Source organism: Myotis yumanensis, unplaced genomic scaffold, assembly GCF_028538775.1.
Source record: "Myotis yumanensis isolate MYYU_CA2020_CCGP unplaced genomic scaffold, mMyoYum1.0.hap1 SCAF_6, whole genome shotgun sequence".
NCBI classification, from domain to species: domain Eukaryota; kingdom Metazoa; phylum Chordata; class Mammalia; order Chiroptera; family Vespertilionidae; genus Myotis; species Myotis yumanensis.
The window spans coordinates 24,143,363-24,155,521 of record NW_027223757.1 but is presented as its reverse complement, the minus strand read 5'-3'; the positions used below and the strand labels follow the sequence as shown (position 1 = coordinate 24,155,521).

Here is a 12,159-nt window from a genome sequence, read left to right as displayed (position 1 = left end):
AATAATTGTGATTATTAGAGCTCAGGATTAAAAGAGTTAATACATGTAAAATGCTTAGAATAGTGCCTGCACATAGTAGGCCCTCAATAAATTTAATATTATTATTATTCTATTATGTAATTTTTCTATTCTCCATGCCACACTCCAACCACTTGAACTGCATTGTCTTTTCTCTTCACCCATCTTTTCATATAGAAAATCTTTAATGATTTAAATTAAGGCACACTTGCTACCAAGGATTGAGGAAATATAGATATTGTGGAAGACTTTCTATAGAAGAATTTTCACGTGTAACAAATTGGCTTTGAGATAAGGAGAGTAATCTAGGGGAGTGGGGAAGACAGCTATAGATTGCTCTTACTATTTCTTCAGAAGAGCAAGAGTATTAGAATAATTGACTTAAAGTTTCAGGTTTTTCAGTAGTTGCTATTGAGAACAACAATGAAGCTCATGAAATGTGATATCCTTAGAAGGAATTTATAGTGTTTATTTTAGCCATGCAATGTCCCTTGAACAATTAAATTTGAAGATTTTAGTGTAAACTACACTGATAGGTTTAAGACATTTTCATCCTTTGATTAATGTTACCTCGGCACCATAATAAAGAATAAACTGGAGGCATGATGAGATTGGCTTACATCCAGGATGGTCTCAAAATTGCTCCATAAATACCCCCCAAAATAACTGTTTTTCACTAGAGGAAAAAGAAATCATATTTCTGTGCTTTATTCCTTTTTCAGTGTCAGACCTATGGCCTCAGAGCAAGGCTGTTGTCTAGTCTAGAGTTTCTTGATCCCCCAGCATGGTTAGTGGCCCTCTGGTCATGCCCTAGGCAATGTGTGCCTCTCCTGGTCATGAATCCTACAGAAGTGCCTTGTGCCAGGATGTTATTTTCTAAATATATTTGATTGGCTTGGAAGAGTTTTACATTAATGAACTCTTCCCTTGTCTGGGAAATGCAAATGCTTTGCCATGGCATTGAGAAAGGTTATTTTCAAATTATTTCCCCTGTGATCACAGCAAACCAAATGAGAGAAGGTCCTTTCCTCACAATACAGAGAAATCTTCTTTTGCCATTAAGATCTGAAACAAAGCTCTGTGTCAACTCCCAAGTAAGACACACATATTCTTTTCAGGAGAGCTGAGGGAATGCAAAATGTTTCTGTTTACCTGGAAGAAATAGAGCTCTGTGTTCAGATGATGGGAAAAGAGAATGCAATTTCCAGTCTGTTTACTGCCTTGGCCATTGATAACCGGGAGATCCTGCCAGGCATTTGGTGAAAGGTGCAGTCTGATCCACGTTCTGTCTATAGGTTAAACTAAAATAAACATACTTTTAAACCCTAACTCTGAAATTAAGATGACCCCAAATTTGTCTTGTAAACTTTTGAGTTTTTAATTTATTAATACTGGTATATTCAGCTGGCATGAATGGTCTCTTTAAAGAGTTGTACCATGGCTAGAATTGGGTAAAACCATGTTTACAACAGTTCACTTACATACAATTCTCCTCAGTGGTCATGTTTAATTGTCTTATTTTTTTTGCTGGAGAACAAGATTTCTGGATGAGATCTGAAAATGAGCCTTGGAACCTTAGTACCCACACTTTAGATACCTCTGCAGTATTTATTGTCTGAATGAATGTCTTTAAACCATCATTGCTTAGAATCCCTTGATTAATGACGGTGTTCCTTTGAAGGTGAATGGTCAGAAACTTCGTGATTTTTCAAAAAAATGCTCCACTGTAAAGCTATGCATGATTAAACTTTATTTTTGGCAATTCTAACATATTTGTGTTTTATTCACCATTGTAAATGATGACATCCTGTTTCCCCATACATTCTGCTGCTGCTTGTTATGAACCTTCAATGCTTTGGATTCTGGGAAAATCCACAAGCATGCATTTGATTTGCCTTTAAATAGATAAAACATTCACAGAATTTTTTCTAGAAATTATTAGTTCCTTCAAACAGTTCTTAACACCTGGTAAGACTTGGTCATTTAACATTTTAAAAATTCATTTGCTTTTTTTGTTTTTTAACCACTGCCTATTGAGCTTTACTCCTGAAATAGTCGCTTGCTTGCTTGCTTGCTTCCTGTCTTTCCACCTTTTGTTCACTCTTAAAGCTAATTAGGAAAAATGTGATTATAAAGCAGGCCTTATATAAAAATTACCTTTCATTAATGTAGCATTTTACCAAACCTTGAGTTTATAGTAATATAAGGCCATTGCATTCCATAATTATTGGATTACATCTATTTCTTTAATCAGTATTTAAATAGCCAAAGAGATTATATATTCCAGATTTTTCATTTGGACATGCCTTCCTCTTGGAAACACCACAAACTGACAGGACTGTGAGGAGAGTTGAGTATGAGGGCCTGGATACCTGTAGGTAATAACATCTTCTCCCTGCTTTTTTCTCTATCTCCGCTTTGCTCCTTTTCCTGAACCTGCTTTTGGCTTTCCTTCAACTGCTCCTCTGGCACTCTTGTGTGTAAAACAATCACCTGCACCCTAGTTATCCCCATTTGTCCTCGTTCAGCATCTTGCAGCCCCATCAACATCATGCCCTACAAAGCTACACACTCTAGAAATCCGATGGATCGAACAAAATTCTTAGTAACACCGCCCGATGGCTCTGCGCGAAGGAGGACTATTCACGGCACAGCGGTGAGTAGCCTTTGGGGGTGACCAGGCAAATCTGTGCTATTTCTTGTGCAGAGTGGACACACACACACACACACACACACACACACCACCCCCTGTTCTCCCAGGTGCAGTGTGGGTGTGATATTGGGAGATGCTGACATGCACAATCTCATCTGTCCCACCAGACCTGAATCCGGTTGGCTGAGTGGTAGTGTCCCTATACTTCTTCTCCACTTGGAGATTTTACTCCCCCTAAAAATTTGAATTTGAACGTGAAAAAAACTCTTCTTTGTTCACTCGTGTCTGAGTGACTGAACTACCCATTCTGTAGGTTGCCTTCTTACCCTGTTGATTGTGTCCTTCGTTACACAGGACTTTAAGTTTGGTGTAGTCCCATTTGTCTATTTTTGCTTTTGCTACTTGTGCTTTGGTGTCATACCCAAACCATTACCAAATCCAATATTATGGAGCTTCCCCTATGTTTCCCTCTAGGAATTTTATAGGTTTAAGTCTTACATTTAGGTCTTTTATCTAGGTTGATATAATTTTTGTATATGGTATAAGGGAACGGTGCAGCTACATTCATTTGCATGTGGATATCCACTTTAACAAGCACCAGTTGCTAAGAGACCGTCTTTTCCCCATTGATTGGTCTTGGAAGCCTTTTCAAGGATCCTTTGATTATTGTCACAAGGCTTTATTTCTGGGCTCTCTGTCTATTCCATTGGCCTATATATTTTTCTTGATGCCAGCACCACACTAAATTTTTAAATTTTAGTTTATTGGGGTATACCACACTTTTAATTACTGTAGCTTTGTAATATGTTTTGAAATTAGAAGTGTAAGATCTCCAACTTTGTTCCTTTCAAGATTGTTTTGGCTATTCAGGGTCCCTTGAGGTTCCATAGAAGTTAAGATGAATTTTTCTATTTCTAAAAAATAAATAACATTGGGTTTTGATAGGGATTGCTTTGAACCTATAGATCACTTTGCATAAAAGTGATACCTTGATATTAATAAGTCTTCCAGTCTATGAATACAGGATGTTGTCTCATTTATTTGTGTCTTCCTTAATTTCTGACAGCAGTGTCTTCTAGTTTTCAGTATATAGGTCTTCCGCCTCCTTGGTTACATTTATTCCTAAGTATTTTGTTCTTTTTGATGCAATCATAAATGGAATTGTTTTCTTAATTTCCTTTCAATTTGATTTCATTAAGATCTAAATTCAAATGGCTATAATTGAGCACTTGAAATATGTTTTGTGAGACTGAATTTAATTTTTAACTTTATTTAACTTTAATTAATTTAGACCAAATTCAAATGGCCAAATGTGGCCAGTGGCTACCATATTGGACATCATAGATTTAGAACATTTTTGTCATCACAAGATTCTACTGGACAGTGCTGCCTTGAGTGTCTGTTTGTTTTGTCTCTCTTAGAGGTTATTTGTATTTAAACCTAACTCCAATTGTCTTGCTGGGGAGTTGTCCAGATCATTGATATGAGCAGGAGTTCCACTTTAGCCTTATGGAAAGTGTTAACAAGAAAGATTATTGTACAGACCACTGGCTATTTACTCAGATCAGGATAAGAATCAAGAGCACCTTTATATGTGTGGTGCCCAAACAAGTGATTGATTGGGCACAAAATCAATGAAAGCATAAAAACATCTATCTGCCTGGGAGGGTATTACATCAAGTATTGAGCCGTTTTCCAAATGGCTTTAAGATGATTTGATGATTTAGAAGGAGGTCAGTTTTAGGAAAGAAAAAATTGGTTCAGTTTTTTAAAAAAAGACTGAGTAGTGTACACTTGTATATGTAGTTTCATTCTCTGATAACTGTCTTATCAAGGTACAGATGATGAAATTCATCCCCAAACCCTCTACATCACAAATCGCCCTTCCCTGTTTTCCTATTCAGATCTCTCCTTGATCTGACTTCAGCCAAATAAAAATGTTTTAAATAAAAGGGAAAAAAGCTACTTGAAGTGCTTAACCCCAGCCTCCCTTGTGAAGAGCCCTGAGCCTTCCTCTCCAGGGACTGATCCACAAGAGGCATAATTACCACCCTGTACACCAGTCAGAAGGGTCCCGTGTGGTGGCTGCTGCTTCTGCTACACAAGGACTGTGTAGCAGAGACCAGAGATGGGGGCAAAAAGTGGTGATGGAAGCCTCCAGTGATATAGAGCTGCCACGTATCTTATGAAGGTCTTTGCTGCCCCACTCTTTATGTGTTGTATTCTGGAAGACATTGAGTATTATTTGATACTAGATTTGCCCCCACTCCCATGGCCCCGTCCATCAACTAAGATGCTACTAAGGAAAGGAGAGAAGCAATTAGAAGGGACAGTGAAGGGAACTAAAAAGGTAGGAAGACAGGAGCTGATGCACGAACCAGGCTAGAAAAAGGAAGAAGAGAAGGTACACTATGAACTTATTGGTCCTGAGACTAGATCATAGTGTGCCCCTTTCCTTGTATACCGCAGTCTGCTTTCCTGAAAGGGTCCCGCAGAGTGAAGAGCTGCCAGGTGCTCACCTAGGTGCCTCCAGCAAACATCCATTTCCATCCCAGAACATGGTCGGGAAGTTTCAGACATTGGAAATGAACCTTTTGTACCCTGTGCAGTTTTTTGACGTGGTTAATGTTAGACGATTAGAACACTTGTCTGGGTTTCCCTTCGCCCATTTCAACTTAAGAAAGCTGTCATCTCTCTGGCTGGATTCCTGGTTGTCAGTCAGGGGAGGGCTGATGTTTTGGCCCACCCTCAGATTACATTTTCATCCCTAGTGAAGACAACTAAAAATAGCTAAAATTCCTCACCTTGAACCTGACTTTTTCTTCAAGAGCAGAAAGACACTAAGTGAGTAAGAACTTGTTACTATAACATCAATATGAAAATATTAATTAAAGTCTGATATAGCTGACATGTAAATTAAAAAAAAAAAAGATTGAGCTATGGTATGTTCCAGAAAAGTGTTAAAGAATTTAAAGATATAAAGTGTATTTTAATTAAAAATTGGGGTGGGAGAGACTGGAAGTGACTTCTATTTTGACATTTGTGTGGGTTAAACCAGATTATTTGCTCCCAGTAATTTTAGACACAAAGTACAGGTGCTTTCTAAAAATATAAGTGTATGTTTTTTTCTTACAAATGTAAATCCAAATCACACATCAAGAACCTTCTTATTAGTGTCACCTTATGTGGCTTTAGTATAATGTTTGCTTTAAAGCTAACACAGGCCTTTTGTTTGGGGTGGAATGGAGATATATAAGGAAGGTTAGAAAATATCTAAAATGTGACTCGATGGATTGCAGCTCCATTGCTGAATACCCTGAGTTGGGTTGTCTGACGCATGGGGGAAAAAATCTAATTATTATGTTTCTCTGAACTCAGGGCCATAAAAGAGAGAGGGAGAGAGAAAACGTACCCTTCCACCGCACATCCGGCATCCGAAGGGCTTTGTCTCCATCTCATCCCAAAGCCAGATCAGCAGCTTCCCCCCGACTGTGGTAAGTGGCGTGGAAGAGGCTGGCGGGGTTGCTCCATGCTGGAGAAGTGGTAGCCTCTGTCCCCTGAAAGGAAGCTGTTCCCCCTACACGGTTCGACCTTAACTTAGGGAATAACATTTGTTTCTTAAAGAAAACTAGTATGGGCCTTTAACGTGAATATTTCCGCATTTGTCACATGAAAGACAAATATACAAGGCTAAATACCTTCACTTCTTTTCCGTATTATATGATAAGGGGCTCGGAGAATGGAGATTCTGGCAAGCCTGTTCTGGCATGTTCCCTCCTCTTCATGTTGTGTGTTTGTTTCCCAGGCTCCCATCCAAGTCCCTTCCTCATTTGCCTGGCACACCCAGACCTACATCTTCCTTGCCTCCCGGACCAGTCAAAGCTACCCCTGCTCAGGTCCGGCCCCCATCCCCTGGCAACATCCGCCCTGTCAAGAGGGAAGTCAGAGTGGAACCTGAGAGAAAAGACCCTGAGAAGGAACCTCAGAAAGTTGCCAATGAGCCCCCACTAAAGGGTCGAATACCTCTAGTGAAGGTGGAAGAAGCCACAGCTGAAGAGGGTACAGCTGGTGAATCAGAGGAAGCCTCTGGTAAGAATCAACCCACTTGTGGTGGAATATGGGTTGCTTGCTCTTTCCCCTTTTCTCCTGCCTTTTTTATCCCCCTTTGGGGGAATTAGAAATTTTATCCTGAGGCTAATTGTGGGACCTTTTCTTAAGTATAGTTTTCTTACCTATAAAGAAAGTAGAATTGTACATCCAAAGCCCTACTGTTGGACGAGCCATAGCATATTAATTCAGTTATGGTTTTTAACTCCTTTATTATTTTCACAAAATGTGGTCTTCAGAGCACCAGCATCAGAATTACTTGTGTTATCTGTTGCTGTGTTACAAATTATCTTAACACTGTACAGCTTAAATCAACAATTTTTATATCACACAGAGTCTCGGTCAGAAATTTGGAAGCAGCTTAGCCTGATTATTGGAGGATGGCTCATACACATGGCTATTGGCAGGTGGCCTCGGCCGCATGGCATGTGAACCTCCCCATAGGGTTGCTTGATGTCCTCACAATTTGTCTGCTTGCTCTGCTGGCTTTTCCATAAGCTAAGTGATCTAAGAGAGAGAATCAGGAGGAATCCACAGTATCTTTTATGCCTAGTTTTAGAAGACACAAAAATCACTATTTCTGTCATGTTCTGGTCATTGAAAGCAAGTCCCTGGGTTCAACTCACACTCAAGTGGAGGGGATTAGTCTCCACCATTTAAAGGGAGGATTGTCAAAGAATTTGTGCAGATATTTTTAAACCATCATATCTATGACGTTCCAAACTTCAGAAGCCTGGCTCTACATCAAACCTACTGAATCAGAATATGTGGGGGATCCAAGGACTCAAAAAGATACTAAGTTCTCCAGGTGACTCCTGTGCAGGATTGCCAGGTAAAATACAGAGTGGCCAATTATTCTATTCCTGTGCTTCTGGAGTTTAAGGACCACTGGCTTAGCCCGTGTGTTTGACAGAAGTTAGAATTTTTTTTTTCAGAAGATCCAGTGGATCTCATCTCTTCCCAGCTAACCAGATGTTATTTAGAAGTTTGAAATCACCTGGACCTAGGAATTCAGTATTTCTTGTTGAAAATTGTCTTTATTCAAAAGTTTTCTCCTTAACACTTAATTTGAAGATAATTTGAAGATTGAGGGTAGGATCAAAGAAAGAATTGATGGCTCAAGACGAATAGGGTTGTTAGAGAATGAAGGAGTCCAGTGTTTGTTTGCATGCAAAGGAGAAAAGAAAGGCCAAAGAGAGTCTTGAGCTTAAGAAAAACCTGTGGGCGTGGAAGGAGAAATGTAAATCTTGACAGGAGCGTCTGGAATGGTCGGTGCCAAGAGCACACTCCTCACCTCACAGTGCCTCTGTGTGGGACTGCCTGCTGTGCTAGCTCTCTAGGTCATTTTCCTGCATCTGAGTAAGGTCAGAGAACTTCTGCTCCCATCCTGCATCTTGGCATCAGGATTGACAGTGAGGACCGGGATGTGTAAGGTATAGGAGTGCCAGCTCCTCAAGCGGCCCTTGGCTCCTTCTGCCTCCCACCTGGGCACAGCTCTGAGTAGACAAGAGGGACATCTTCATTGGGTCTTATCTTCCCGGCCTGAGTCTGGCTCGTGGCATGGATGCTGAGGATGATCAGCTTTATCCTCTAGTAAGGAATGATCACTAAAGAGAGGGATTTTTAAATTTTAATCAAAGGCAAATGGAAGATCTCACCTTCTTTTTGCTCAGGGTATAACTTCCCACAGAACCTAATGTGAGGCTCTATGCTCAGTACACATTCCACATGACACATGTTCTTAACTGATTTAACTTGTATAAAAATTAGACTTGTTGAAAAGTGTCAGCTTTGTTGGATGTCTCACATACACATACAGCTTTTTGTTATCTGTTGCTTGGTTACAGATAGAATACAGTGAAACTGTGAGAACACATAGTAATAAACATTCCCTTTTCTTTTATAATGATGAATTCTAGGTCTGGGGTGTAGGGAATGCTAGTTTTTGTTTTGTTTATTGGGTTTTGTTTCCAATTGGTTTTCTCCTTGTATCTTTTTCTACAGTTGTTCCAGCCCCAGCTCCAGCCCCAGCCCCTACTCCAGCCTCCGTCCCAGCCTCCGTCCCGGCGACAGTCCCAGTACCATCACCAACTGTGACTGCCAGTGCTTCTCCTAAGACCTCGGCAGGCACCACCGACCCGGAAGAGGCCACAAGGCTGCTAGCTGAGAAGAGGCGGCTGGCCCGAGAGCAGAGAGAGAAGGAGGAAAGGGAAAAGAGGGAGAGGGAAGAGCTTGAAAGGTAAAGCAGTGGCATTGCTAAGTGATATAGGGACACCTTGATAACTTGGATTCAGTCTTCAGTTTGTGAGAGAAGAAGTGGTAGCAGTGAGAAAGGTGAACGGGACTATTTCCGACTTACTCTTACCTGGTGTTCCTGTAACTATCGATTTTTTAAAATCGCATTTTCTTATTATACTGACAATACAACAACATTAATGAAGAAAGATTTAAAGAAAAAAAACCACAATCTTCACCAGTTTTCAATAATTGTGTCGATTTTGAATAATCCTTTCTAGTCTCTGTGAAAAGTGTACAGTTAGTTATATTTTTTCATACATAAGTATATACACACATAGATATTCACATACTTATAGCTACAGTAGAGATACAATTGTACAAGACTGGGTTTGTTTGTTTACTTAACATATATCTAATCTCCATATTTCTTCATTACCTTTCTAATTATCATTTTAAAGCTGAATAGTAAAAGTTCATGTTTTCTTTTTTCCAGATAGAAGTCCTCTTAGAGGATGGCTGGGAGAGATAGTTAGTGCCCGGTGATTGCCTGCCAGACAGTATTGTCAGGAACAGTTTGCTTAGTTGGTCTCCTTCTGGGGCTAGTAAGGCTAATGTCAACATAATTGTTCTTCAAATAAGCAGAACTGCACCCTGGGAGGATGGGCTGTCTTGGAGCTTGGTCCCAACAGGATGTGCATAGGCCGTCTTCCTCCTGTCCTGTGACAGAACATCCTGACCTTTGTTTATTGACAAAGATTTGAGGGGAGAGGGGGACAAAGGAGCCTCAAATAAGTTTCAGCCTTTAGAGGTAGTTAAATTGCAGATTCTTTTACAAAGCCAGCTCTTTCCCACATATAAACGGTTGCATTTTGCCACAAGGCAACAGGAGACTGGGAAGATGAGGAGGAAGAGTAAGGCGGCTTCCTCTGAACAGCAGGGAATGCATCCCGTGAGGACTTTTCTGCGCGACTCTGAACCAAATGTCCAGGCAGTAGCCATACTCCGGAGCCCCAAGGATTTCCTCTCAATATCTTTGTTCTGTTTTTCTCTTTCTCCAGACAAAAGAGAGAGGAATTGGCTCAAAGGGTGGCCGAAGAGAGAAGTCGCCGGGAGGAAGAAGCCCGCCGGCTGGAAGCGGAGCAGGCCCGGGAGAGGGCCGAGCAGCTGCGGAGGCAGGCGGAGGAGCGCGAGCAGCGCGAGCGGGAGGAGGCGGAGCGTCTGCAGAAACAGGTGGGGTCCCTGGGCGCCGGGCACACAGCTCAGGGCTGCCCCTTGCCGGGATGGGCAGGGGTCATCCCGGATGAGCAGAGGAACATGGGCAGTGGATCGTTAGAATTGCTCTGGGTCTTGTGAGTGCTCTCATTTTCTGCACTTTGTCCACCTGCTCTCTTGCCTCCTTGGGCGCCCCGAGAGATTGGGGCAGCAGACCGAGCCAGCCTGTTTGTAAGAAGCACCTGCCCACTTCTTGTTTCTAGAAAGAAGAAGAAGCTCGTGTTCGTGAGGAAGCAGAGAAGGCCCGGCAGGAACGGGAGAAGCATTTCCAGAGAGAAGAGCAGGAGCGCCTGGAGAGAAAGAAGGTAGCGGAAGCCTGGGACTCTAAGGGTTCTGATTCCTTCTAGACTGGAAGCCATCTAAAGATCTAGAGACTAGCTTATTACCATCAGAAAACAAACGTGTTCTGCCCATTCCGGATAAACTAAAGTAGCTCTCAATATTAAAAACCTCCTCCAGCCCACCGGCCTGACTCAGTGGTTGAGCGTCAACCTATGAACCAGGAGTCCTGGTTCCAGGTTGTAGCTTGATCCCCAGTGGGGGGCATGCAGGAGGCAGCCCATCAATGCTTCTCTCTCATCATTGATGTTTTCCTCTCTCTTCCTTCCTCTCTGAAATCAATAAAAATATATTAAATCTTTTTTTAAAAAAATTTCCTCCAAAGAAATCACCATTTATAGTTCACCCTTCAAAAAGTTAGGTCCAATTCATATGGTTTAAGGCAGTTCTAACATTTTGGAATAACTCCAATTAAGACAAAGCAAGGAGCATTATATTTTTCAAAATAACACGTGTGTTTTAATGACCTGCTATTTGCTTAATAAGGGAAATGTGCCAGGCCAGCTTTCTTCCTATATCTGACCTGTTCCTTCAATTCTTCCTTTCTTATAGCGACTTGAGGAGATTATGAAAAGAACCAGGAGAACAGAAGCTACAGATAAGGTATTGAGATGGTCATTTTTAGCTCTTCTTAATGGATTATTTTATTTTTCTTGACTTCACTTGTAACTTTAACATTAAAAAGTCTTTTTCCTTATTTTCTTTGGTAGAAAACTGTTGATCAGAGAAATGGAGATATAGCCAAGGGAGCTCTCACTGGAGGAACAGGTATTTATTTCAAAAAACTCAATTCAAATATAGAATTTTTGAATTGACTTTCTAGAGGTCAAGATAGTCATTGGTTGACTAAAAAAAACAAAAAGATATAATTGATCCACAGAAGCTCAGGTGTATGTCATCTAGTCTACACATTTTTCCCTGTGTAAAACTCTCTCTAGCATTTCTGGATGATGTTTTTTCACATTTGTTTATACACAAATGAAGTACTTAATATCTTAAATCATTTTAGTCTTCTATGTATCTGTGTGTGTGTGTGTGTGTGTGTGTGTATGTATAGATTTGTATATATCTGTATATATATCCCTATATATGGCTACATAGGTAGATATGTATATATGTGTACACACAAACTTTTTTCTTTGCATTTACAAAATTAAATTTCATTTAAATATACATATTTTTGACAAATTGTACTTATGACAATTCTCAAAAAGGAATTTAAATAGTATTTCTTTTAGTTCTGACTTCAGGATAGAGTTAAAATTTTAAAAATCTGTTAAAGTTTCATTAGAAAGTTATTCATATGGTATAGACAGACAGATGAATTTCTTGGTGATTTTAAACCAGATTTTGTTTAAGTAAAAATAACCTTAGTGTTTTAGTACTCAGATTCAGTTAGTATTTACTAAATGCCCTTCCTGTGTCAGGTACACCCTGTATGCATTTGCTCATTGAATTTCCACTGCAGCCTTGTGAGGGAGAGGTGCTTTATCTTGGCGTCAACAGCGTTGTCAGAGACCTGCTATGCGCCA

The 12,159-nt window shown here is 40.4% G+C and overlaps 1 protein-coding gene across 8 annotated transcripts in view; it reads left to right on the top strand.

Moving 5' to 3' along the window:
- The window catches only part of MAP7 (microtubule associated protein 7), a 138,335-nt gene that overhangs the window by 112,928 nt on the left and 13,248 nt on the right, over positions 1–12,159 (top strand). For 6 of the 8 annotated variants that reach the window (XM_070417756.1, XM_070417754.1, XM_070417758.1 and 3 more), the window contains 8 exons: positions 2,523–2,674; positions 6,050–6,165; positions 6,477–6,760; positions 8,783–9,017; positions 10,075–10,246; positions 10,492–10,593; positions 11,180–11,230; positions 11,338–11,395. In XM_070417756.1, the coding sequence (XP_070273857.1) occupies positions 2,523–2,674; positions 6,050–6,165; positions 6,477–6,760; positions 8,783–9,017; positions 10,075–10,246; positions 10,492–10,593; positions 11,180–11,230; positions 11,338–11,395 (1,170 nt within the window). The remainder of the gene's footprint in view (positions 1–2,522; positions 2,675–6,049; positions 6,166–6,476; positions 6,761–8,782; positions 9,018–10,074; positions 10,247–10,491; positions 10,594–11,179; positions 11,231–11,337; positions 11,396–12,159) is intronic. The other 2 variants (XM_070417760.1, XM_070417755.1) reach the window with 1 other exon arrangement.